General features: G+C 42.6%; 1 protein-coding gene across 1 annotated transcript in view; it reads left to right on the forward strand.

Annotated features, from left to right (window-relative positions):
* The window catches only part of SLC45A4 (solute carrier family 45 member 4), a 99,247-nt gene that overhangs the window by 29,088 nt on the left and 43,259 nt on the right, over window positions 1-26,900 (forward strand). Inside the window, exon 2 of the mRNA XM_077809738.1 lies at window positions 24,591-25,196. Coding sequence (XP_077665864.1) covers window positions 24,953-25,196 — 244 coding nt within the window. The 5' untranslated portion in view covers window positions 24,591-24,952. The remainder of the gene's footprint in view (window positions 1-24,590; window positions 25,197-26,900) is intronic.

Below are 26,900 nucleotides of genomic sequence, written 5' to 3' on the forward strand. Positions count from 1 at the left end.
GATGAAGGATGGGGGTTTTTTTGTTTGTTTGTTTTTTTTAAGCTGATTTCATCACTGTAGTAAACAGTAGGCAGTACTTGTGCCTGGGCTATGAATAGGGCCCTACCAAATTCACTGCCATGAAAAACACATCACGGACTGTGAAATCTGGTCTCCTGTGTGCTTTTACCTTACACTATGCAAATTTCATGGGGGAGACCAGTGTTTCCCAAATTGGGGGTCCTGACCCAAAAGGGAGTTGCAGGAGGTCACAGAAGGTTATATTAGGGGGTCATGGTATTGCCACCCTTACTTCTGCACTGCCCTCAGAGTTGGGGGTGCTGGAGAGCAGTGACTGTTGGCTGGCCACCCAGCTCTGAACGCAGTGCTCTGCCAGCACCAGTGCAGAATACTTCTGTGCTGCTCCTGGCAGCAGCTCTGCCTTCAGAGATGGGCTCCCAGCCAGCAGCTGCCACTCCCCAGCTGCCCTGCTCCCAAGGCAGCGCTGCTACCAGCAGCCCAGAAGTAAGGGTAGCAGTACCACAACACCCCCTCCTACAATAACCTTGCAGACCCCCCAGCTTCTCTTTGGGTCAGAACACCTACAGTTACACCACCATGAAATTTCAGATCTAAATAGCTGAAATCATCAAATTTACGATTTTAAAAAATCCTGTGGCAGCGAAATTGACCAAAATGGAACATCAATTTGGTAGGGCCCTAGCTATAAATTTCTCTTCGCACCTGTAAGACTGACTTTGAATTCAGTCCAGAGGCTGAGAGGGTAAGTGGTTTTGGTACTTATGCGGATGCAGCTAGGAGTATTTGTGTGGATAGGGGGTAAATTGTGCTGCAGTCAGAAAATCCTGGAGATGAACATTCAGCAGCTCTAATAGATTGTTTTAGAAAGTTTTGGCGCAGTGAATTCTGCGAGAACTTGAAGGGTTTAACATGTCCCTTAGGCTATGAAAATTGCTTACAATGGAGACTTCTGTACTGTTACTTAGAAATTTCTGTCCTCTAATGCAGTGTTTCTCAAATGCGGGTCTCTGGGCCCCACTGATCAACTCCTTAGCACTTCCTACATGCCAGGGAACAGCTGGTGGGGGGCGGGGGGAAGAGCAGGGAGGGGGCAAAAAGAGGAGGGGTGGAGTGGGGGCTGAGCAGAGGTCTTGGGGGCCCATGAAAGTTTTTAAATCCTCAGCTTGCTAAAGTTTGAGAATTGCTGCTCTAATGCATGCAGCCATCTGCTGGGGAGGCGGGGGGCAGAGAAGCAATACATGTCCATTTTGTTCATTACTGCAAGTTACTTTAGCTAAAATGACCTGTAATATCAGATATTTAGCTGACTGGGCCTCTTAAATGGAAGAGGAAACCCATCCTTCTGCAGGGTAGTCTCCTGACTCTGATGGTTATAACCCAATAAAACCCACAAGCCTGGATGAACTAGGAGGCTAAAGTACATAACTTGAAAATGCAAATATCTAGTATAACAGCATTACTTTGAAGTACACTTTTTAAATTAGATTGGCATAACGGCACATGGTGCTGTATTGTTGGCTGTGTATTTTTAAAAAGTTTCCTACAAAATGACTTTACCTACCTAACTCAAAATTCTCAGGTGAGGTATAGGAAGAAATGGAGGCCTGGACACAGTTGCTATCATCACTTATAGTGAGGGAGAGGACTTGAATATAATTACATACTATAGAAGGATTACATACTATAGGATTATAGTATGTAATCCTGCTTCTGTACTTCCTACCTCATCCTTCTTTAGACCCCACCCCTGTATTTAAATTTACAACACTTTGAGTACTGAATGACTTTTCTGAGAATTTACAAGTAAATCCATTAATTAGAACTAAAATTAAAAACTGCATCCCTTTTATAAATTTAGCATGTCAGCCTTGCACCAAATGATTTTAGTTGCAGAATAATCTCTCTTCAAACTTTCCTTATAAAGAACATTAACTGAAATCTTGTTTGGCTATATTTGAATAAATTAGGTAGCAGATAACCTGTTTTAGCTAATTGAGGATTAAACATTCCTGACAGGCTCAAGTAAACAGCTCAGATTACTCTTGAGTGGGGTCATTGCTACTTCAAAAATAACTCAAGGGATCACCATCCTTTTAAAGCTAATTTGCATGCAACGATTCTGTTGGTAGTAATGTGCACTAGGAGACCTCTTGGCACAGCTCATACTACCTTTCAAAGGTCCCATGGTCACAGTCTGGGCATCAATGCTTCACAGGCTCTGTGGCACGACTGTCTTGCCTCCTTTGTACACTGAGGGCATGTCTACGCTGCGAAGTTGTCAACTTAATTTAAGTTGAAATCCAGACACCGCATTGATTAAGTGCACGAGTGTGATCTGATTACAATGCTTGCATGGATACACAGAAAAGTGCACTCTGGGTAGCTAGCCTACAGTGCAGCTAGCTGCAGGGGCTTTTGAGATGGGCTTGCAATGCCTCATGGGACCAAAGCGTTGTCGCAAAGGGGATGGGAGCATGGCTTCGACTGCCAATGATGCAGATTTCTCCCTCCCTCTATCAATGGCAAACTACCCTTTTTGCACTTTTTTTGAAAGCCTAGCTTAGCCGCGCATATGCCATAGCCCGAGAAGCATGGACCCCGCTCAACTGTTCCACTCTGGTGGGCTGGGATGGGCAGGGATGTCATTGCTAACCTCTGATTGCCAGAAGCTGGGAATGGGTGACAGAGGATGGTTCACTTGATTACCTGTTCTGTTCATTTCCTCTGGGGCACCTGGCATTGGCCGCTGTTGGACAGGATACTGGGCTAGATAGACCTTTGGTCTGACCCAATATGGCTGTTATGTTCTTATTACTGCAGGATAAGGCGTGAGGTGTTTGTATTTCCAGACTCCAGACAGGAGCCTCCATACAGAACATTGCAATGTCATTCAAGCAGTCCTACTGCAAGCCATGGAATGAAACCATTCCCAGTTGCTGCTGGCAGTTGTGCAGCAGCTGAATATGGTGGAGCCCTGTTTCTGGTCCTGGGAAACCAGCAGTGACTGATAGGATCGCATCATTATGCAACTATGGGATGACAAGCAGTGGCTGCAGAACTTCTGCATGTGGAAGGCCAATTTCCAGGAACTTTGCACAGCACTTTCCCCAGGCCTGAAGTGCAGCAACACTAAAATGAGCCCTGCTCTGATAGTGGAGAAGCAAGTGGCAATCTCGCTGTGGAAGCTTGCACTGCCAGACTGCTACTGGTCTGTGGGGAATCAATCTGGAGTTTGTAAATGCACTGTAGGAGCTGTTGTGATCCAAGTATGTAGGGCCATTAATCAACTTCCCCTAAGAAGGGTAGTGATTCCAGGCAACATGCAGGACGTTGGGAACCGCAGCGCGACAGAACCATCCACTAACTGCCACGGAGCGATAGATGGCATGCATGTCCCTATCTCGGTACCAGACCTCCTAACCAAAGAGTACATAAACAGTGGTGGATACTTTTCAGTGGTGTTGCAAGAGCTGGTAGATCACAGGGCATCAACGTGGGATGGTCAAGACAGGTGCATGACGCGCACATCTTTAGGAACACAAGTCTATTCAGAAAGCTGAATCGGGGACTTTCTTTCCAGGTTGTAAAATAACCATTGATGATATGCCAGTAGTGATCCTGGGAGACCCAGCCAATCCTTGGCTCTCATGGCTCATGAAGCTGTACACCAGCCACCTGGACAGCAGTAAGGAGCAGTTCAACAATAGGCTGAACAAGCGCAGAATGATGATGGAATGTGCCTTTGGATATTTAAAGGGTCGCTGGTGCATGTTGCTTACTAGGTTAGACCTCAGTGACAGCAATATCCCCATTGTTCTCGTTGCCTCCTGCATGCACCATAATATCCGAGACAAAGGGAGAGAAGTTTCTGCAGTGGTGGGGCAAGGAAGCAGATAGCTTGGCAGTTAGTTTTTTGAGCAGCCAGATACCAGGGCAATAAGCGCAGCCCAGCAAGGAGTTCTGCATTTCCAGGAGGCTTCAGTAGTGAGCTACAGTAATGTGTGCCACTTATATGCATTGTACCTTCCCGTACCATCCCTTCCATTGTTATACCAATAAAATAAAAACCAGCAGGATCTTATTAAAGGGGAAAAAGCAAAATGCCACATTTATTGTGAATACAGAAAGAATCCTAGTAAGCAGTTATAGCTATAACATTCCATTCAATTTCATATTTATACACACACACACATTCTGCAAGATTGTTATCATAGTTACCAGCCTTAGAGTTGCTCATGCCAAGCCACTGGCCAAGTGGCCTGGACATGAGGAGGGAGCAGGGCCTTGTCAGATGTTCATCTGATGCTCCTGGAAGTTGGTTTTCAGAATCAGACCCCAAAGTTCTCACTTTCTAGAGTCCATTTTTATAGGAATTTCTTCCTATGCCAGTCTATGGGAATTGCTTCATCATGCTGTTGCTGAATCAATCAGCAGATGGCACATTCCTGACTGCTCCATGCTGCCAGATGTTATCTTGTTCTTTGGTTCTCCCATTCTTGAGGCTGTTGGGTGGATTCCAGTCTGCCTTCCGGGGGGCCTCTGGTTATTTTCACTTGACACCTTCTTCAGCCGATGGACACTGGATTCTTAGGCTGTCACCTCCCTGATCATTCAGTTACTATCCACACCAAAAGAAAGAGTATTTGTGGCACCTTAGAGACTAACAAATTTATTTGAGCATAAGCTTTCATGAGCTACAGCTCACTTCATGGGATACATTCAGTGGAAAATACAGTGGGGAGATTTATATACATAGAGAACATGAAACAATGGGTGTTACCATACACACTGTAACCAGAGTGATCACTTAAGGTGAGCTATTACTAGCAGGAGAGCGGGGGGTGGGGGGGGGAACGGACCTTTTGTTGTGATAATCAAGGTGGGCCATTTCCAGCAGTTGACAAGAATGTCTGAGGAACAGTGGGGGGTGGGGGGATACACATGGGGAAATAGTTTTACTTTGTGTAATGACCCATCCACTCCCAGTCTCTATTCAAGCCTACGTTAATTGTATCCAGTTTGCAAATTAATTCCAATTCAGCAGTCTCTCGTTTGGAGTCTGTTTTTGAAGGTTTTTTTGTTGAAGTATTGCCACTTTTAAGTCTGTAATCGAGTGACCAGAGAGATTGAACTGGTTTTTGAATGTTATAATTCTTGACGTCTGATTTAGGCTTGAATAGAGACTGAGAGTGGATGGGTCATTACACAAAGTTAAAACTATTTCCCCATGTGTATACTACCCTCCCCCCCGCCCTGTTCCTCAGATGTTCTTGTCAACTGCTGGAAATAGCCCACCTTGATTAGCATTATAAAAGGTTCCCCCCCCCCCCAGCTCTCCTGCTGGTAATAGCTCACCTTAAGTGATCACTCTGGTTACAGTGTGTATGGTAACACCCATTGTTTCATGTTCTCTGTGTATATAAATCTCCCCACTGTATTTTCCACTGAATGCATCCGATGAAGTGAGCTGTAGCTCACGAAAGCTAATGCTCAAATAAATTGGTTAATCTCTAAGGAGCCACAAGTACTCCTTTTCTTTTTGCAAATACAGACTAACACAGCTGCTACTCTGAAACCTATCCACACCAAGCATCCATCCACATACATCCTCTATCTCTCTATTTTAATCACAATTGTTAACAAAGTGAGATGAATACAACAAAAGGGCAGGGAGTCTCTGGGTGCTGTTTCTGTTGTTACAGAGTATTGCTTTGAGTCTCTCTCTGTGTGAGTAGTTGTTGTTGTTACAAAGAATTGCTTTGAGAAGAGACTCTGTCTTAGAATGTACTAACACAATTAGCAGCTTGCAAGTTTCACACATAGAGGGAGAGAAACAGTACCAAAAACCAAGAGACCTCTTAGTTTAAATTCCAGGGTATTACTAATTATGGGGAATCAAACTGATTTGTGATTTTAATACAGAACTTCTTTAATATGATCCAACACCATTGCCTCGGTTTCCCTGTATCTCCCCTTCCCCCAAGCCCTCATGCTTGGAATAGAGTATTTCATTCTCGCAATGTTGACTTTTCCTGTTCTTTGTTTGTGTAATAAAAAAATTTAATTTAACCTTGGGCAAACATTGTGAGAGAACTGGGAAGGGAGAAACAAAGTCAGCTTGTCTATGAAAGTGTAGAAGTCTTGCCCATCAAAGGTTTTTGAATGGCTGCCTTTTGTTCTTGGTACCCACCTCCTGGAACATTTGGGGAAGGGGGATTGGGAACAGGGTGATGCTTGCAGGCCATTGTGTAGGGACTGCAGAGGGAGTCCAGTCTCAAGCTGTTTTTCTTGAAGTTCAGCCAGATGCTTCAGAGTGTCTGGTCTGTCATAATCCACAGCATCTCATCCTGTGTGGCATGCTCAAGCTCCTGAGAGCAGGAGAGCATCCCCATGGTCAGTTTTTCTGACCATGAAATCCTCCAGGCTCTGAGCTCAGTGCCATCTGTCCCAGAGGCATTCATTATCTCACTGAACATGTCGTCATGTGTTCTATTTCTGCCTTCTAATCTGCTGTAGCCTCTCTGCTGGTGTGGAGGATGTGCTGAAGGCCAAGCTTTCCACAGTAAGACATGCAAAGCACAAACCCTGGGTCTAGTGCAAGGTTGCTATTTAACACTAAAGTGCAAGCCAGAACATAATCAGAATCCCTAGCTATTCAATAAACTGGTTTGCTGTTCCAGCCATGGTGAGTATCGCCTAGAGGCATGGGCAACGGGCCCTGTGCTGCAACTTGTGGGAAACCTGCATCAGGAGCACAAGTGAACAGGTGGACAATGGGGCCCCCCTCACCTCCCTGCAACATGGTCTCAAAGCAGCATCCAGAGACCAGCATTAAGCCTGCCAGATTGCAGTCTTTGGCAGTTCGCGGGGGAGAGTGATGTTGGGGCCATGAAAGAACATAGGAAGCCCACCCCTTCCCTTAATGCTGCTGGTAGCAGTCGCCTTGGGTATGCAGATTCTGAGGTCCACGCTGATCCCTGCCACCCAAACCACCAGCATGTTAGGGAAAGTATTTGAAAGGCCCGGAAATCACCTTAATTCTGACCTAGTGTTCTCAACGGGAGGAGAACGAGAATGTATGTGGGGCAGGGGGAACCATTCAAAGTCAGTTTTCAGTAATTTTGAACACAAATTCTAATGTGCTTTTTCTATGGTTTATTGCATGACATTGCTACAGTGCAGAATTAAGGTTGTTTGGGTGCCTAACTGTATTTCCATATCTTAACATGTTTTGAGTTTTTCAGGTTTAAACTTAGCTCTGAATTTCCTGAATTTGTAGTGCTAGGCTTTGGGATGACCTGGCTGTGTAAAATATTTCTACCTTTTTAGATTATTGATATGTGCTCACCATTAATTCCAGTTTAATGTGTATCTTGAATTTACTTTTGAGAATCACATGCTGGAGTCTTGGTGAAATTTTTCTCTTATAAAGTGGTCTTCCCAATGAAATACCTAGAGAACCACTGCCTAAGAAAGAACTTTGAGTTTTTGATGGAGTTAACATAAGATAGCCATACTGGGTCAGACCAATGGTCCATCTAGGCCAGTATCCTATCTTCTGACATTGGCCAATGCTAGGTGCTTCAGAGGGAACAAACACCAACAGGCAATCATCAATCCATCCCCTGTCATCCACTCTTAGCTTCTGGCAAACAGTGACCAGGGACACTTAAAGCATGGTGTTGCACCCCTGACCATCCTGCCTCATTGCCATTGATGGACCAATCCTCCATTAATTTAGCTAGTTCTTTTTAAAATCCTTTTATGAGTTTGGCCTTGACTGAGTTAAGAACAGAACACTACCTCCTCTCCCTTCCTTTTATTATAAGGAACAGTGAAGTGGCTGCTCTGAAAAAAGTATCTTCTTGGCCTTATTAAAGGCCATGAAAGAGGAGGTCCTTTCAAATAGTGCTCTATATGCAGTAATAGTTTTCTGGTGGCCTCCTTCTGTGACTCTTGAGAAGTCTACTGATCTGATCTCTGAGCAAAGCTTTGATCCCAAGAGTGCTTCCCATGCTCGCAGACTCCAGCTAGGCTTTGGGAGTGTTGAACAAAAATACTTGAGTCCCTAGGCTTTCTCCTGGCGTAGAGATTTTTGGATAGTTGTCTGTTTTTTGTTTTGTTTTGTTTTTTTGAAGAAGGGAACATAGCACCTCCCACTGAGGGCATAGGAAAGAGTAGAGAAATACTGTTGAATAAATTCAGTCATAAAACTGCAGCATGATGTCCTCATACTACTTTCTTCTCACTGGGATTTTCATTGTATGATGCATGGAAACATTAAGTCAAGAAGATAGTCTGTTACAACAAGCAGTACAATGTCCGCCTCAGGGAATGATTTTGTGGCACTGTGATGCCATTGGTTGAAATGGATCTTCAGTTTTGAGGTGTCACTGACGTACAGTACATCAATGCTTAAAGATGAAAACTTCTTTAGCACCACAATTCAGTCTGTGTTAACTTGCACAATGAGGAACTTTGCACTTTCAGTTCATTATTCAAAACGTAACGAAGATTATGAATGGCTAGCTGGAAAGTGCATACTTTTGCCTTAACTATAAGCCCAAAGTGTCTCCTGAAAGACACTTTAGCTTTTTTTTTTTTTTTCTGCCCGTGGTGGGGGTGGGGGGTAGACAGTACAGAAATACAAATGTATTTGGTACATTTAGGAGCCCTAGTCATAGATCAAAAACCTATTATGCCAGGTGCCGTGCGAATGCAAAAGAAAGACAGTCCTTGGTAAAGTATGAAAGATGTGACCCCAGTGAAATGATTACAAAGTCCTTGAAAGGTTCTTCACTAATCTGTTCTAGCTGCACATAGAATGGACTATCAAAACAGACAGGCCAGCCCCTCAGCAGAACTGATGTCACTAATGCCTAAGGAGAAGTTCCTGTTTGTTTAAACTTTAAAATGGATGTGAACTCCTGTGCTGATGTAGCCATTTTGTCACTCTTTTCTGTCTGTCAAATCTTTTAAGAAATGTTTGTACCACTTAATCTGAGGCTTTTCAAAGGGAGGCGGGGGGGGGGAAGAAAGAAGTGTTTGTCATAATTAGATCATCTGAAAATCTTCATTAAAATGAAGCATGAGTGTGGATTTGTTCACTGCAGTGGCATTCCACCACCTTAACAATTGAAGAGCTGCTTCAAAAGTCCAATGGAGTGGAGAGCCGCAAAACTTAACAAATCTAAAATGCATGCACTAAGAAATTAATCTTATTTTTACCTCTCCATACTGCTATTGTTGCATTGTAAAATGGGGATAATGATCCTGAACTCCTTTTTAAAGCGCTTTGAGATTGGCAGATGAAAAGCACCTAGATAAGAGTTAGGTATTGCTGGTATTTATTACTTTTTATCTACAACCTTATTATTTTAATGGCTTACTGAGTACCAGGAAATGCATAAGTTCTCCTAATAACACTAACCCCCACTTATGTTGCCTATCAAAGTTAAATTGTTGCTAGTGGTCTGTTTAAAAACTAGTCATGTTATGGTATAATCTAGAGTACTGAGGATGAGATTAGTTGAGAAGTTTCTGAGATCCTGACTCCCTGCAAAAACAAAAGGAGTACTTGTGGCACCTTAGAGACTAACCAATTTATTTGAGCATAAGCTTTCGTGAGCTACAGCTCACTTCATTGGATGCAGCTGTAGCTCACGAAAGCTTATGCTTAAATAAATGGGTTAGTCTCTAAGGTGCCACAAGTCCTCCTTTTCTTTTTGCGAATACAGACTAATAGGGCTGCTACTCTGAAACCTGACTCCCTGCAGCTGATGTGTTTACATTGTGGCCTCAGAACATCAAAGTAGAGGTCTGCTGGTGTTGAAGGAAGGAAGAGCATAATGATCCAGCTTGCCATGTGTGCATGCCAAGAATCTTCAAGCTGCCTCATCTACCTTATGGGGAACATCCAAGCTCCTCCTTTTCGAGGCTGTCTGTTCGTCCTAGCTATCATGCTTCACATTGCAGGATATTTCTATGTTCCTACTCCCAGGTTGGCTACCTCCCTTCACTTTTAGACAGCACACCTCTGCCTAATATTCAAGCACCAACCTCGTTTGCAAGCTACAGGCATGATTTAATCAGTGCTAAGGACAATGAGTATTTTAACTCTAAGGAGCAAAAGGAATCCTAAAAAAACATTAGTCCATTACTGAATGAAAATAAGATTAGCAATAAGGCAGATGTGTTTAATAAATACTTTGTTCTATATTTGGGAGAAAAAGCTGGATGAGGTATTTATATCCTATGTTGATTAAACACTTTCCATCCATAATAACTTAAGAGGATGTTGAACAGTAGCTACAAAAGCTAGACATTATTAAAGCAGCAAGTCTGGATAACTTGCATTCCAAGAGTTTTTTAAAAGATGGAAGAGTTGCTTGCTGGGGCCAGTAATGTTGAGCTTGGGTTAAAGCACAAAAATAATAATTACCTGAGATGTCTGATTCCAGAAGCTGGATCTAAGGACCCCTACCCGAACAGAGTGGGAACCAACAAGTTCAATGGCGTAGACTGCGCTGCTGCTGTGTATCTTTCTGTCTTGTGGAGGATCGCTTGGACTAAGCGTCCAAGCGCTGGCTGCCACGATCGTCCTGCAATGCAGTCAGGGATCACACAGCCTCAGTGAAGCCGCTTGCCATCTCGGTGGGACCTCCAAATTGTCAAAGTTTGTCTCAGACTCACAATTTATCAGACCACTCTGTTTTATTAGCAAAGCTGCTCTGCTAATACATTTAGAAGTGAGCCCAACGAGTGGGGCTTGTGTCTCTTAATTTATACAGTTTTGGAGAACAAGTTACAGAGAAGTTACAGACAAAAGAAGAAAAAAGATTTTAGTCACCACCCTTCGAGATCCCTGAGACCAGGCACGTATCTTCAATTACCTGCCACCCTTAACAATCTCCTTTAACAGCTTCCAGTTAACTTAACTAATTGCCCTTCACACCTTCCATTCTGATGCCTGCTTCTTAGACGTGCTGGCTCTATCTTAATTGCTTCTCCATTCAAAAGCTAACTGTCCCTACATGTGCTCCCTCAGATACTTTGTAACACATTTTGGCATGCCCTCTCATATACAATGTATCCAGCATGTCCCCTTATAAAACGCTATACTTATACAATGGTTTCAGAGTAACAGCCGTGTTAGTCTGTATTCGCAAAAAGAAAAGGAGTACTTGTGGCACCTTAGAGACTAACCAATTTATTTGAGCATGAGCTTTCATGAGCTACAGCTCAAGTGAGCTGTAGCTCATGAAAGCTCATGCTCAGATAAATTGGTTAGTCTCTAAGGTGCCACAAGTACTCCTTTTCTTTATACTTATACAATGTTATACTTCCACACTGGGTAACTCACATCCCACCCCATCTAACATCCCATCACAGGCCATGAGGCCTATTTACCGTGAATATTTAATTACCAAAATCATGTTATCCCATCATACCATCTCCTCCATAAACTTATCGAGTTTCATCTTAAAGCCAGATAGATCTTTTGCCCGCACTGCTTCCCTTGGAAGGCTATTCCAAAACTTCACTCTTCTGATGGTTAGAAACCTTCATCTAATTTCAAGTCTAAACTTCCCGATGGCCAGTTTATATCCATTTGTTCTTGTGTCCACATTGGTACTGAGCTTAAATAATTCCTCTCCCTCTCTGGTATTTATCCCTCTGATATATTTATAGAGAGCAATCATATCTCCCCTCAACCTTCTTTTAGTTAGGTTAAACAAGCCAAGCTCCTTGAGTCTCCTTTCATAAGACAAGTTTTCCATTCCTCGGATCATCCTAGTAGCCCTTCTCTGTACCTGTTCCAGTTTGAATTCATCCTTCTTAAACATGGGAGACCAGAACTGCACACAGTATTCCAGGTGAGGTCTCACCAGTGCCTTGTATAACGGTACTAGAACCTCCTTATCTCTACTGGAAATACCTCGCCTGATGCATCCCAAGACAGCATTAGCTTTTTTCACAGCCATATCACATTGGCAGCTCATAGTCATCCTATGATCAACCAATACTCCAAGATCCTTCTCCTCCTCCGTTACTTCTAATTGATGCGTCCCCAGCTTATAACTAAAATTCTTGTTATTAATCCCTAAATGCATAACCTTACACTTCTCACTATTAAATTTCATCCTATTACTATTACTCCAGTTTACAAGGTCATCCAGATCCTCCTGTATGATATCCTGGTCCTTCTCTAAATTGGCAATACCTCCCATCTTTGTATCATCCGCAAACTTTATTAGCACACTCCCACTTTTTGTGTCGAGGTCAGTAATAAAAAGATTGGTCCCAAAACTGATTCCTGAGGAAATCCACTGGTAACCTCCCTCCAGCCTGACAGTTCACCTTTCAGTAGGACCCGTTGTAGTCTCCCCTTTAACCAGTTCCTTATCCACCTTTCAATCTTCATATTGATCCCCATCTTTTCCAATTTAACTAATAATTCCCCATGTGGTACCGTGACAAATGCCTTACTAAAATCTAGGTAAATTAGATCCACTGCATTTCCTTTGTCTAGAAAATCTGTTACTTTCTCAAAGAAGGAGATCAGGTCGGTTTGGCAGGATCTACTTTTTGTAAAACCATGTTGTATTTTGTCCCATTTACCATTGACCTCAATGTCCTTAACTACTTTCTCCTTCAAAATTTTTTCCAAGATCTTGCATACTACAGATGTCAAACTAACAGGCCTGTAGTTACCCGGATCACCTTTTTTCCCTTTCTTAAAAATAGGAACTATATTAACAATTCTCCAATCATATGGTACAACCTCTGAGTTTACAGATTCATTAAAAATTTTTGCTAATGGGCTTGCAATTTCGGGTGCCAATTCCTTTAATATTCTTGAATGAAGATTATCTGGGCTCCCCAATTTAGTCCCATTAAGCTGTTCGAATTTCGCTTCTACCTCAGATAAAGTAATATCTACCTCCATATCCTCATTCCCATTTGTCATCCTGCCATTATCCCTAAGATCCTTTTTAGCCTTATTAAAGACTGAGGCAAAGTACCTGTTTAGATATTGGGCCATGCCTAGATTATCCTTGACCTCCACTCCATCCTCAGTGTTTAGCGGTCCCACTTCTTTTTTCTTTTTCTTATTTATATGGCTATAGAACCTTTTTACTATTGGTTTTAATTCCCTTTGCAAGGTCCAACTCTACTTGACTTTTAGCCTGTCTCACTTTATCCCTACATGTTCTGACCTCAATAAGGTAGCTTTCCTTGCTGATCCCTCCCATCTTCCACTTCCTGTATGCTTTCTGCTTTTTCTTAATCACCTCTCTGAGATGCATGCTCATCCAGCTTGGTCTACAACTCCTGCCTATGAATTTTTTCCCCTTTCTTGGGATACAGGCTTCCGATAGCTTCTGCAGCTTTGATTTAAAGTAATCCCAGGCCTCCTCTACCTTTAGATCCATAAGTTCTTCCGTCCAATCCACTTCCCTAACTAATTTCCTTAATTTTTGAAAGTCAGCCCTTTTGAAATCAAAAACCCTAGTTGCAGATTTATTTTTGTTAATCCTTCCATTCAGTTTGAACTGAATTAGCTCATGATCACTCGAACCAAGATTATCCCCTACAACCATTTCTTCTATGAGGTCCTCACTACTCACCAAAACCAAGGTAAAATGGCATCCCCTCTAGTCGGTTCAGCAACTACTTGATCAAGGAATCCATCAGCTATCGCATCTAGGAAAATCTGAGCCCTATTATTATTACTAGCACTCGTCCTCCAGTCTATATCTGGGAAGATAAAGTCTCCCATGATCACACAGTTTCCATTAGTATTTACTTTATTAAAAACATTAGAAAGGGCTCTATCCATATCCAAATTAGATCCCGGTGGTCTATAGCACTCCCCAAGCACTATCCCAGGGGAAGCTCTAGAAGTTTTCTTCCCCAATGTGATTTTTGCCCAGACGGACTCTGTCTTATCCATTCCATCGCTTCTTATTTCTTTACATTCTACCTCCTCATTGATATAAAATGCTACTTCTCCACCTTTACTTTTATTTCTGTCTTTCCTAAACAGCACATACCATTCAATACCTGTAGTCCAGTCATGTCTACTATTCCACCATGTTTCTGTTATCCCTATAATATCTGGTTTCACTTCCTGCACAGTAGCTCTAGTTCCTCCATTTTGTTACCTAGGCTCCTCGCACTGGTGTTCAAACATCTTAATTTTTGCTGTTTGGCCTCGCTCACATTCTTTACCCAATTAGGCACGGTCATTCTACAGCCAGTATAACCTGTTAGACTGGTATCCACACTGCCCTTCCTCCTTATATACATTCTCCTACCCACGGCTGTATCCTTTCTTACTTCATTTTCTTCCCTCTCAATGCTAAAATCTGGCGTGGAGATTACTGGGACATCTCCCCCAAATTCCTAGTTTAAAGCTCTCTTAATCAGTTGTGCCAGCCCTCCTCCTAGAAGTCTATTTATTTCCTTCCCTACTCAGATGAAGTCCATCCCGAGAGGACTGTCCTCTGTCCATGAATGCTTCCCAGTGGCCATACATCCCAAAGTCCTCCTTATAGCACTACTGCCTAAGCCATCTGTTGATAGTCATAATCTTGTCACACCTTTGTTGCCCTTCTCTAGGAACAGGCAGAATCCCACTAAAGATCACCTGAGTCTCGATTTCCTTAAGCGTCTTCCCCAGCCTAGCGTAGTCTCCCTTAATACTTTCCAGGGAGAATCTAGCAATATCATTTGTTCCCACATGAAGGAGAATTAGGGGATTCTTTCCCGCTCCCTTTAGGATCCCTTTCAACCTCAGGTCTACATCCCGTATCTTAGCACCTGGAAGACAGCACACCCTTCTATTCTCTGGATCAGCTCTGGTTACAGGCCTGTCTATTCTTCTCAGTAAAGAGTACCCGATCACATAGACCTGCCTTTTCCTGGTGACGGTGCTATTCTCCAGCCTGTTCCCTCTGGCTGCAAGTTCTTTCCATTCCTATTCTCCCTTGTAATCCTCTTCAACCCATCCTGTATCCTCCTGGGGCTCATATTTGGTGTAGTCTCCATTGACTCTTCCCCTTTTTTCCTATAGGACCTGCTGATCTTCTCTTCTTCCTTGCCCTTCCACCTTCAGTGACTACCTGCTGAGACACTTCTTCATTTTCCAACTCTGAAAACCTGTTCTTGAGCTCTGTTTCTCCTTCACTAGCCCGTCTTTTCTTCTGCCTAGTTCTTTTAGTCACATGCTTCCACTGACCACTTTCCTCACCCAGTCTCCCCTCAGAATTCCCCAGTCCTGCTTCCATCTGCAAGTCTGAGCTTTTCCCTTCAGATACCTCATGTCTTTGCTCCATAATCTGCTCAAACCCCTTCCTAAACTCAACCAGACTTTCCACCTGCATCTCCAAACCTCGGATCTTTTCCTCCATCAGCTCTATCAGATGGCATTTCATTCAGACAAAACTCTTACCAGGTACCCCCTCCAGGATCATGTACATACCGCAGCTTCCACATCCAGTCATCTTCATTGTGTCTTCCACGACATGAGTCACTCCCACTGCTGCCTCTGTATCTGTCACAGCCTTCCCACCTAAATCCTGTTAATCTGGGAAACACAAACCACACCAAAACACCACCATCCACAGCAAAAACAAACCCCAAACAAGCACCACAATACAAACTCCCCACTCAAACTCCCCTGTTTACAGCTCTGTTTACTGACTCCTGTGACTTGGTATCAGTCAGCCAGTTTTTAAGCCATTTTATAGGTAACTGAACAGGGAACCATCATCAAGCAGGTGTTTTCCAGTGTGGTCCCTGTAGCATAGGGCCAAGAATCAGTTCCTATTTGATAAAAATGTTAATGACCTGTAAGAAATCCTAAAATCATCACTGCTAATATTTGCAGATGACTCAATGATCAGAGAGTGATAAATAATCAAGAGGACAGGTCAGTGGTGCACAGTGATCTGGATTGCTTGGTAAACTGGGTGCAAACAAACAATGTTCTTTAATATGACCAAATCTAAAATATGCATCTAGAAACTAAAAATGCAGGCCATGCTTACAGGATGGAAATCAGTGACTAAAAAGGACATAGGGTCGTGGCAGATAATCAGCTGAATATGAACTCCCAGCATGAAGCTGTTCTTGGATGTATAATGAGAGGAATTTTCAGTCAAAGTAAGTAGGTTATATTACCTCTGTATTTGTTGCTGGTACCACCGCTGCTGGAATACTGTGTCCGGTTCTGCTGTCAAGAATTAAAGAAGGATGTTGCTAAATTGGAGAATGTTCAAAGAAGAGCTACACAAATGATTATAGGGTTGGAAAACCTGCCTTATAGTGATTTGAGCTCCTTGAGTTTATCTATTTAGTTTATCAAAGAAAAGGTTGAGGGGTGACTTGATCACAGTTCATGAATACCTACACAGGGAATAGAAATTGGATAACAGGGCTCTACAGTGACAAAGGTATAACAAGACCCAATGGCTGGAACTGAAGCTAGACAAATTCAGATGGGAAATAAGGTGTGAATTTTTAACAGGTGAGGATAATGAACCATTGGAACAATTTACCAACAGCTGTGATTGGTAATCCATCACTGGAAACGTTTTTTTTTAAAATCCAGACTATTTATTCTTCTCCCCGCTGCCGCCAACCCCCGCCCCCCCAAAAAAAAAAAAAAAAAAGAAAAGAAAAGATGCTTTAGTTCAAATAATTCAAGGAAGTCCTATGTCCTGTGTTATACAGGAGGTCAGGCTTGATGGTCACAATGGTTCCTTCTGGCCTTATCTATGAATCCAGAATGCTCAAATCTGCCTTTCTGGGCTACGGAGAATATTGATTGATGGAAAAGGGCAGGATAACTCCCCCTGTTCCCGCCCCCCATCCCAGCAGAAGTTCATCTCTTCCCTCCACCCAAAGAATTAAACTGGTCAAGAGTAACAGGCCTAGTTGAGAGAAATCGAGGAAGTTCTTAATATCATGATTGCTGAAGAGGAGTCATTGTCCATCTTCCCTCCCTAACACAACTGTAGAACTGTCATGCTGCTGTTCCACTTGTATTATAATGGCCCTGTTTTTCTGTTTATATTTAATATTCGGTTTTGGAAATCAGGGTGGGTGAGAAACTCACAAGCAGACCAGTGGGCTTAAAGGCTTTTTAGGAAAGTTGTTGGGCTAACTATAGCATCAAACTAGAACACAAGGAATATTTTTGGGTGATCCCATTTTTCCAATGGCTAGAACTTGTATATTTCAGAGAGCCTCTTGCTTGCAACTATGTATACTTGTTTATATTCTCTGGTATCTGTTACTATTCTTTTTGTGAGTTTCCATATTTTTAACTTTAAGTATTGCTTTTAAAATATAGAATAACAAATCTCTAATAGAGGAAGGAATTAGCACCTGGATAGTCCTCATAATTGTATCCACAGCATTGATCTGTAGTACAATTCGAGCTTAGCAAATATATGGTAAACATGTTTTCATTAGCTGGGGTTTACTGAGTTAGCAAAGTCACATGTTTTGGCATCCCTTACCCTTAAATTTCAAACAGGACAATAGAGGAAGTTGTTGACTTCAACAATTGTATTTCGCTTCTCCCCTTGTGTTTGCAAATCATAACAATATTGTCCCTGAATGTTCAGAAACACCCAGCAATATATCCCAAAAGCACACCTCTCTGGCTAAGGAGTTCAGGCATGCAGTTTAGCAAACATGTCACTTTATAAAATAAGTTATTTTGGGTACCATTGGACGAGGGGTTATTTTAAACCTTTTATTAAACTTCTACAGAATTTCTGCATTGTATTTAAGCAATGAATTTTAAGTCAGATAGACCATTTACCAGTTCTCTTGTGTACTTCATTAAATAGTCTGTAAGTTTAAATACTCAGAATTGTGGAAGGAAGTCCAGATTATCTCCCATTCCCACCCACACCCCCCCCTTAAATGGAGAGAAGCAATAGATATTCTATGACTTCCTTTTACAAAGGGGCACTTGTAAGGCTATCAAATGTCCTTACTTGTGATAATCTACAAAGTTAGTTTATCTTTAAAATACTCAGTTTGAATAGTTTACTTAGCCTCTTACTTAATTCGGCTAATGAAAATATACTAGCGGTTTCACTCTTGCAGCAATGTTTGGACTGTAAACACACCAAGCAAATATTTAATTCCATTGGAAAAATTTGAAAGTACATTTTTATTAGGTTTTTGTAAAACTGCTTATTAAAGAATGCAATCTAAATTTTTAGACTAGGCTAAAGTCTAGCCTCTTTTTTTGAAAGCCATACACATACAAAGCATCAATGGAGAAAGTGTCCTGCATTACAAGGAAAGGACAGTTCTTCAGCAGATTGTAGCTGGATCTGCAAAGCCCGGTTACTTTATTTAAAAAAAAAAAAAAAGAAAAAGAAAAAAGTTGGAATCTCCAACTCCAGGGGATGAATATTAGTCCTAACCACGGGGATGATTGTTAGTATTCTCTGAGACTGTTCGTAGAACGATCCATTTTCTGCATCCCATCAGTGTTATTTTGCTTACTTTGAACAAACGTTTAAAATATGTTCAATATTAGAATTTTCTGGAGGAAAACAGTGGTAACTATTTATGCTCCCCTGAATCCACCAATTTGGGATTGATGTGTTGCACTCTGATCTCTTTAATGAGAGCTTCACAGATGCAGAAGTGTAATATTTGCCTACCTCTCTTAGAAAGCATAATACATGCTGTGAAGCATGAGGGTTCATAGGCAATTGCCTGATACATATTACTGTGTAATTGTTTGAGCATTTTACACTTCTCTAGCATCTACTACTAGCCATTGGAGAAAATCCACTGGATTGGATGGACCTTGAGTTTGATCCAGTGTAACTAGTCCTTTTCCTTGCCACCTCCCTCAACTTCCAGTTATTTTTCCTACTGCTTATAGCAGGGGTGGCCAACTTGAGCCGGAGAAGGAGCCAGAATTTACTATATTCACTAATTCACTATACATTGCCAAAGAGCCGTAGTAATACGTCAGCAGCCCCCCTGCTCCCAGTGCATCCTAGCCATTGGCAGCCCCACCCATCAGCGCCTCCCCCTCCCTCCCCGCACCTCCCAATCAGCTGTTTCGTGGCGTGCAGAAGGTTCTGGGGGCGAAGCGAGGGCATAGGAGGCTCAGGGGAGGGGGTGGGAAGGGGTACAGTGGGGGCAGGGCCTGTGGCAGAGCCAGGGGTTGAGCAGTGAGCACCCCCTGGCATATTGGAAAGTTGGTACCTGTAGCTCCAGGCCCAGAGTCAGTGGTGAACTCAGATGGCAGGGTGGAGGAATAGTTTAGTTTTCCTGAGTCAAATGTTTTACAAAGTTAGCATAATATGCTGACTCTGTCCTCCTTTACATTTAAGATGCCATGTGGCTTGTTCATAACATTCTAGTTTTACACAGGGACCTTCACTGCCATCAATTTACTATGCCTCTCTGCTTGCACTGCTCGAGGAAGGGAAGCCAGCTGTTTTAATGCCTAAACTGCTGGAATGCCAGGTACAATGTAAACCAAACTCATCGCTTCTAAAAGTATAACTGAGATTTAATATTATTGAACAGAAGTGGAACAAAGTAATTCTAACATTGAAATTTGGCCTGTGCTACTTATTGGTATATTTAAAATAAAATGAATAGACTGCTTTGTTAAATGGAAGCTGCATGAAATGTAAGATTTTTTTTTTTTTTTTTGAGCCCTAGACACTAGTAAAAGGATTTTCATAATCCAGTAGAAGCTCAGTTATGAACACCTCGGGAATGGAAGTTATTCATAACTCTGAACAAAATGTTATGGTTGTCTCAAAAGTTTACAACTGAACACTGACTTACTATAGCTTTGAAACTTTACTATGCAGAAGGAAAATGCCACCTTTAACTATCTTAATTTAAATGAAACAAGCACAAACAGTTTACTTATCTTGTCAAATCTTTTTTTAAACTTTCCCTTTTTTTTAGTAGTTTACATTAAACACAGTACTGTATTTTCTTTTTTTTTTTTTTTTTTGTATCTGCTGCCTGATTGCATACGTCCGGTCCCAAATAAGGGAAGAAGGGTGTGTGTGTGTGTGTGTGGTGGATTGTGTAACTGAGGTTTTACTGTATTGAAAAATGGGCACAAACACTGTCTTTCAAATAATTACTTCTGAAGTGATACCACTATAGTAACTCTTCTCAGCTATTAAGTTTTATGATGTTTCTAGAAAACTTGCGACTTTCCCCATTGTTTGCTGGCCCTAGAGTTGCCAGGCATCCAGTTTTCGATGGGAATGCCCAGTCAGAAAGGGACTATGGTGGCTCCCATCAGCAACGCTGACCAGGCCATTAACCCCTTTGCGCTGCCAACTGGACTTTTAAGGCAGGCTCCCTGGCTGCCCTGGTTCCCCACAGTTCCCAGAAGCATCCGGCATGTCCGGCTCCTAGGCGCAGGGGCTAGGGAGCCTCCGTGCGGAGCCCCCATCCCAAGTGCTGTCTCTGAAGCTCCCATTGTCCAGAAACCGCGGCCAATGGGAGCTGCGGGACGGTACCTGCCACCACGGGCAGCATGCAGAGTCCTTTGGCCCCCACACCTATGAGCTGGCTGTGCCATCCACTTCTGGGAGCCTGCCTTAGCCCCGCTGTGCTGCTGAATGGGAGCTGCCTGAGGTAAGTGCTGCCTGGCCAGAGCACTCACCCTGAACCCCCTCCCACACCCCTGCCCTCGGTCGGAACCCCCTCCTGCACCCCAAACCCCTCTTCCCTGGCCCCACTGGAGCCCACACCCCAATTCCCTTGGCCCCAGCCCTGAGTCCCCTCCTGCACCCAGTCCACACTCCCAGCCGGAGCCCTCGCCCCCTGCCACACCCTGAATCCCTCATTGCTGGCCCCAGCCAGAGCCCTTACTCCCTTCTGCACCTCAGTTCACTGCCCCAACCCGAAAGTGAGTGACGGTGGGGGAGAGCGAGTAGGGAGGGAGGGCGTGAAGGGCGGGGCCTCAGGGCAGGGTGTGTGGCAAGGGTATTCAGTTTTGTTTTGATTAGAAAGTTGGCAACCCTAGCTAGCCCCAAAGGCAAGAAATTAATGTACTTGGTATTCCTGTTTTCTGATTTCCACATGCCATGGGGCGGGGAGAAGAGCAGAGCGTGATTCAGAGGAATTAATCTCTCCCTACAGCCTTCAGATCCAGTAAAATGAAACCAGTGATCGCTAAACCAGTGACCTGTTATAACCTGGAATCTTTGTAAGGAAGAACCCCCATGGTTCTGTAAATGAGCATTAACCTCTTGTCCTGGCAAACTTTATTCTTGTATTAATCTTCATGTCACTGCAAAGATAACTTTTGGGGAGAGGAGGAAGCAGGATTATTCTAAAATAAACTAGTTGTGTTTATACTTAAGTCTTGCAAAAGACCTCACTATGAAGATGTGATAGTCCCTTCCAAGATAGTATTTTTGTGCTAGATTTGCATTTGGAATTGAATTGCAGCAGTGAGGGAAACTCATTGTAATCCTTAACCATCAAGCAGGTGGTGTTGGGTTTTTAGTCATCCTGTCTTGTCTCAGTGGATAAAACCTGACCATGCCGTGGTCGCTTGTCTTGATTATCGTTACTGCTTTCTCTGATACACAGAGAAAATGCAGAAAAATGCAGCTGTTAACATTTTCTTCTTTGTTCAACAGAGATCCTAGAAATCTATTTGCTGTGGAAAAACATGGAATTTACATTTTAACAGAAAACCATTTAGTTTTTATGTTTTGTGAAAAAATAAACTGCATTATACTGTGTTTTTCATCCAGCTCTCCATATTAACTGACCCAGTGCTGACAGCCTGAGCCCAATACATAGAAGTATTTGGTATATGTAAGAAATACAAATTGCAATTCCATTAATTTTATTTTACTATGATTGATGGCACTGGTAGGCTTTGAGCTTGCTTAAAAATTGTAACAATCTCAATAAAACATTGTGTTCCAGTGATGATATATAGAGAGCACATGTGCGAGGGAAACTCAAGTTCAGCATTTCATTTTAATCACAGAAAAACATGGATTTTTATGGGGGGGTTTATTGGATAATTTTGGAGGGGGGAGCAGGATTATCACAGAAAACCAGGATCCCTTGTCAATCACAGCCTGTCACTCCACTCTTTGAATCTGACTCCCCCTTGCCATCCATATCAAGTTTAATCATCTTAGTCTCACCTTCAGGGTCTTGCTCAAATGGATCCTGGCCTAACTGTCTGATCTCATCATCTCCTTATCCCTTTCACTCTGCCAATGATACCAGCCCCCACCCTCATCCTTCTCCCACTTGCATGTTGACCCTGCCCCTATGCATGGAAAAACATTCTAATCTGATAAACTAAGTACCACTCGGGCTTCCTTCAGATGCCTTCCAAATATCTTCTACTTCAGAGAGAATTCCATGAATATTATAAAGGTGTGTCTCTGCTGCAAAGAAAAACCCATGGTACAGAGACTGAACCCAGAGCAATTGATTTGCACTCATGGGGCTTGGGCTGCAGGGCTAAAAAGAGCAGTGTTGACATCTGGTCTTGGGCTGGAGCCTGGGCTTTGAAACCCAGTGAGGGGGAGCATCTTGGAGCCCCAAGGGCAGGGGTGTGGGAGGGGGCTCTGGGCTGGGGCTGAGGGGTTTGGGGTGCAGGAGGGGGCTCTGGGCGGGGGCAAGGGCACAGGCTGGCTTGCGGCAGCTCTCAGTCAGCGGCACAGCCCGGGGGCTAAGACAGGCTTCCTGCCTGTTCTGGCACTGTGGACCACGCTGTGCCCAAGCAGCATCCAGCAGGTTCAGGTCCTAGGCAGAGGCATGGCAGGCAGTGCTGTGCTGCTCTCACCTGCAGGCACGTGTGCCCCCCAGCTCCCATTGGCCACAGTTCCTGGCCAGTGGGAGTGCAGAGCCAGTACTTGGGGTGAGGGCAGCGCATGGAGCCACATAGGAAGCCCCCGCACCTAGAAGCCAGACCTGCTGGCAGCTTCTGGGGCGCAGCGTGGTCTATGGTGCCAGGACAGAGCTGTGATTGAATGTCTTGGTGTTATGGGGGGAAGAGGTAAGCATTAGGGACATGACATATTCAAAGTTTAATATTGAAATATTGAACTTCAAAAGTTTCTTCCAGCTGAGTGACTTTTTTTTACATTTCTGCTTAAATTTGTTACAGGAAAGACTATCAAGTTTTTCCTAACCGAATGCTCCACTTTCTTTTTTTTTTTTTTTTTAAACTCTTGGGTATTCAGATTTGTTAAGTAAACCACGGAAGTCAACGTCTACTAACCTGTACAATAGATCATGTATTTGAAACATTATGGAGATTTGGGGAGGAAACTGTGGGATAATGTATATTACTGTGTGCTTAGTGTAAATGACAATTGTGGATCTCAGATATTTAAAGCATAGTACTTTCTTCCATTGAGATGTGGGAGGGCCATTGTAGGTGTTTCAGGAAGTGGTATTTGGTGAGTCAGTACGTGGTGGTCCCACCTGTCAGCATTGAACCTGTGTCCTGGAGAGTGGTGTTGGAGTATGCTGTGACATCTCTTAAATGGAACCTAAAGCTGACTTGAGAAAAGAACTTGTGAATTACAGTAACTCCTCACTTAACGATGTAGTTATGTTCCTGAAAAATGCAACTTTAGTGAAACTGTAAAACGAATCCAGTTTTCCCATAAGATTTAATGTAAATGTGGAGTGTTAGGTTCCAAGGAAATTTTTTTGGAGCAGACAAAAGGCATTATATACTGTGCAGTACTGTATGGTACTGTGGTTGGGAAGTGCCCCTAGTTTACCCCATACAGGCACAGCCCGCTGCAGGCAAGGACACTAGAAAGCACCTTTGCAGCAGCAGTGGCAGCTTACCCGGAGAAGAACAGGTGCCAACTTTGCCGGGAGATGCTCCAGGCCCGCCTCTTCCCATCTCCACTCCGCTCCAGGCCCGCCTCTTCCCACCCTCACCCACATTCCACCTCCTCTCCTGAGCATGCCTCATCCCCGCTCCTCCCCCCCACACACACACCCTCCGGAAAGTCCTAAGCGCCACCAAACAGCTGTTTGGCAGCGCTTAGGACTTTCTGGGGGGGGGGGGGGGGAGGAGCGGAGACATGGCGCTTCCCCACTCCTAGGGAGCATTGCACAACTTTAAACAAGCATGTTCTCTAATTGAGCAGCGACTTAACTTTGAAGCAACGTTAAGCGGGAGGACGTTAAGTGAGAAGTTAGTGTACTGAGTCTTATACCTAGTATTCTGGCCAAAGCCTAAATATAGTAATTACACTTAGATTTTTCTCCTGCAAGTAATCTAAGCAAACTTAAATAACCTTCAACTCATGCCCGAAACTGTAGAGTAATGTTTCAGTGCCGTTAAACAGCAGCTGCATTTTAATGATGTGTGATGTGAAGCTTGTTAGCTGTTTTTAAAGTGCTTTGGGATAAAAGGCCCTATATTGGACGGGGGTGCTGATAGTGAAGAAAACGTTTGTTTAGTGTATACATTCCAAAGGGTGGTGGCATCTTGACACCTATTGCTTAGATATCTAATGGTCTGCACTTCACTTTTGTTGCAGATTAATCAGCCACTCGATGGGGATTAACAGTGGAGCACCTTTTTGTGTCGCCTTTCCACCTCTGCGTAGCAAGAATAACAACTTCAGCACTTTGTCAATAATAATTATGAAACTGGTATTAACTGAATGGCAATTATGGATTTTTAACTCTAATTCACAGTAAACTAGCAAGCCATATGTTGAAATTCCTACTAAGTAGCTTCCTGTTCTTTGTTTCATACCTACCTGAGAAGTTGTGAAGTACCTATCTGTACAAGAGGAATATAAGCATTACTTGCATCAGGAACACAACAGAAGTGGAAAGAGAAGACATCTTAGATATGATAGTATTATTTATAGAGTTATAATAAATATATATTTTTATGGTAATGAAAATGGCTCCCCAGAATGCTGACTCAGAATCTATGCAAGTTCAAGAGCTACCTGTGACAGATCTTCAGAAACCAGCAAACAAAGAGAATGAGAGTAGGGAGGAGACTATTAGCGAAGGATCCATAAACCGGATACCAATACGCCTGTGGGTGATGCATGGCGCAGTGATGTTTGGCAGGGAATTCTGTTATGCCATGGAGACAGCATTGGTAACCCCGGTATTGTTGCAAATTGGTAAGTACATTCTTTTCATGTCTAATCTACTGTTTTAAACAAAGCCATTGCTTGTTCTTAATGTTTTTTGGTTAATGCCATAGGAAGAAGTGGTTTTGTTACAGCTAGAGCAATCGGCTGTAAATTGGAACATCTGAGTTCCATTCTTGGCTCTGCTACTGACTAATTGTAACCTTTAACAAAATGTTAAACACTTTGAACTTGCATATACCATTTGTATAATTGTTTTTCTTGTTATTTCTTAGGGTTAACTTAGGGTTAATCTTATAGGAGATTTGAGGGAAAAGTACCAAGTATTTTTTGCTAATATTGTAAGTTGTCAGTACAAATATATAAAACCTATGTATTTTCAAATGTGTAAAGTTTTTAAAAATACACTAAGAACAAATCGTGTCAGATTATATCCAGATATCCATTTTAACGTATTGGACAAATATTGAGTCCAGTGGACTTTAGGTACAAACTTGTTTTCAGTAGTCTTGACACAAGAACTGGGAAATTTAATCAGGTTACTTTGCCCAAGAAAATGCTGAGACTATTGTGTGGATTGGCTTTGACAGTAACTATTGAGCTATATAATATTGTATGTTCTATATTGAGCTTCTAGTGAACCTTTTATCTTACCTGTAATTCAGTGAAGCTCTTGCTTGGTATCTTTCTTTTTTTTTATGTTTAAAGATACAAAGCAATATTGTGCCAAGAACTTGCTCATATTATGCAATAGGCAACTGGCACATGAGGAAAAGGAGAGAGTACTTATACCAAGTTCAACCTCTCACTTACATTGTATATCATTCCGAATGTTAAACTATATTTCAACTTTTTATGCTTGAGTCTGAAAAATCTCAAAATGAAGATAGAATGGATCCATGGTCAACATTAAGTTGTGAATGCATCCGATGAAGTGAGCTGTAGCTCACGAAAGCTTATGCTCAAATAAATTTGTTAGCTTCTAAGGTGCCACAAGTACTCTTTTTCTTTTTGCAAATACAGACTAACACGGCTGCTGCTCTGAAACCTGTCATTAAATTGTGTAGCTCTGAAGTAATATGCCATGGCTAATGTTAACTAAACATCTAACAGTTTTTGTTTGCTCAAATACAGTTGCTGATTTAAACTATTAGCATGTTTTAAAACTAGATTGCAATTTAGCTGCCAACAACTTGGTCCCTTAATTAGGTCAGTGTTGTTGGTACAGGAGGTCGGTAGGATTTCCTGTTACCAGCCAAGAGGGCCAACAAGAAGTCCATTAATGGACAGAGCAACTTTGGCCATCCTTGCTGCAGTCCACAGTGCATTGTGTAATAGAAATAAAATGAGGATTAAAATGAGTGTAGACGGTTCTGCTTCTTGCATATGAAGGAAGTGTTTGTGCCAGTTTCACAAATAATTGCTGGTCTCATCAAAAGACATGAGTCTCCAGACTTTCTAACCAAAGATGAAGGCCAGGTATTAAGTGTTTTAGATTAATAAACACTTCAGTATCCCTTGCTGTAGCAAGTGGTGAATGGGAAGAGGACAGAATTTGAGCAGGCTTAGTGGTGCCTGTGAATTATTTGTATGTAATATCGATATGCTTTAAAATACAGCTTAAAACAGTATTGCTTCATTACCTGACACTGCCACATTTGATCAAGTCCTACTTTGACCTTCCTATGTGATTTGGAAACCTGAAGATGGGTTTGTGGAATCAGTGGTTAATGA

Source organism: Eretmochelys imbricata, chromosome 2, assembly GCF_965152235.1.
Source record: "Eretmochelys imbricata isolate rEreImb1 chromosome 2, rEreImb1.hap1, whole genome shotgun sequence".
Taxonomy (NCBI): Eukaryota; Metazoa; Chordata; order Testudines; family Cheloniidae; genus Eretmochelys; species Eretmochelys imbricata.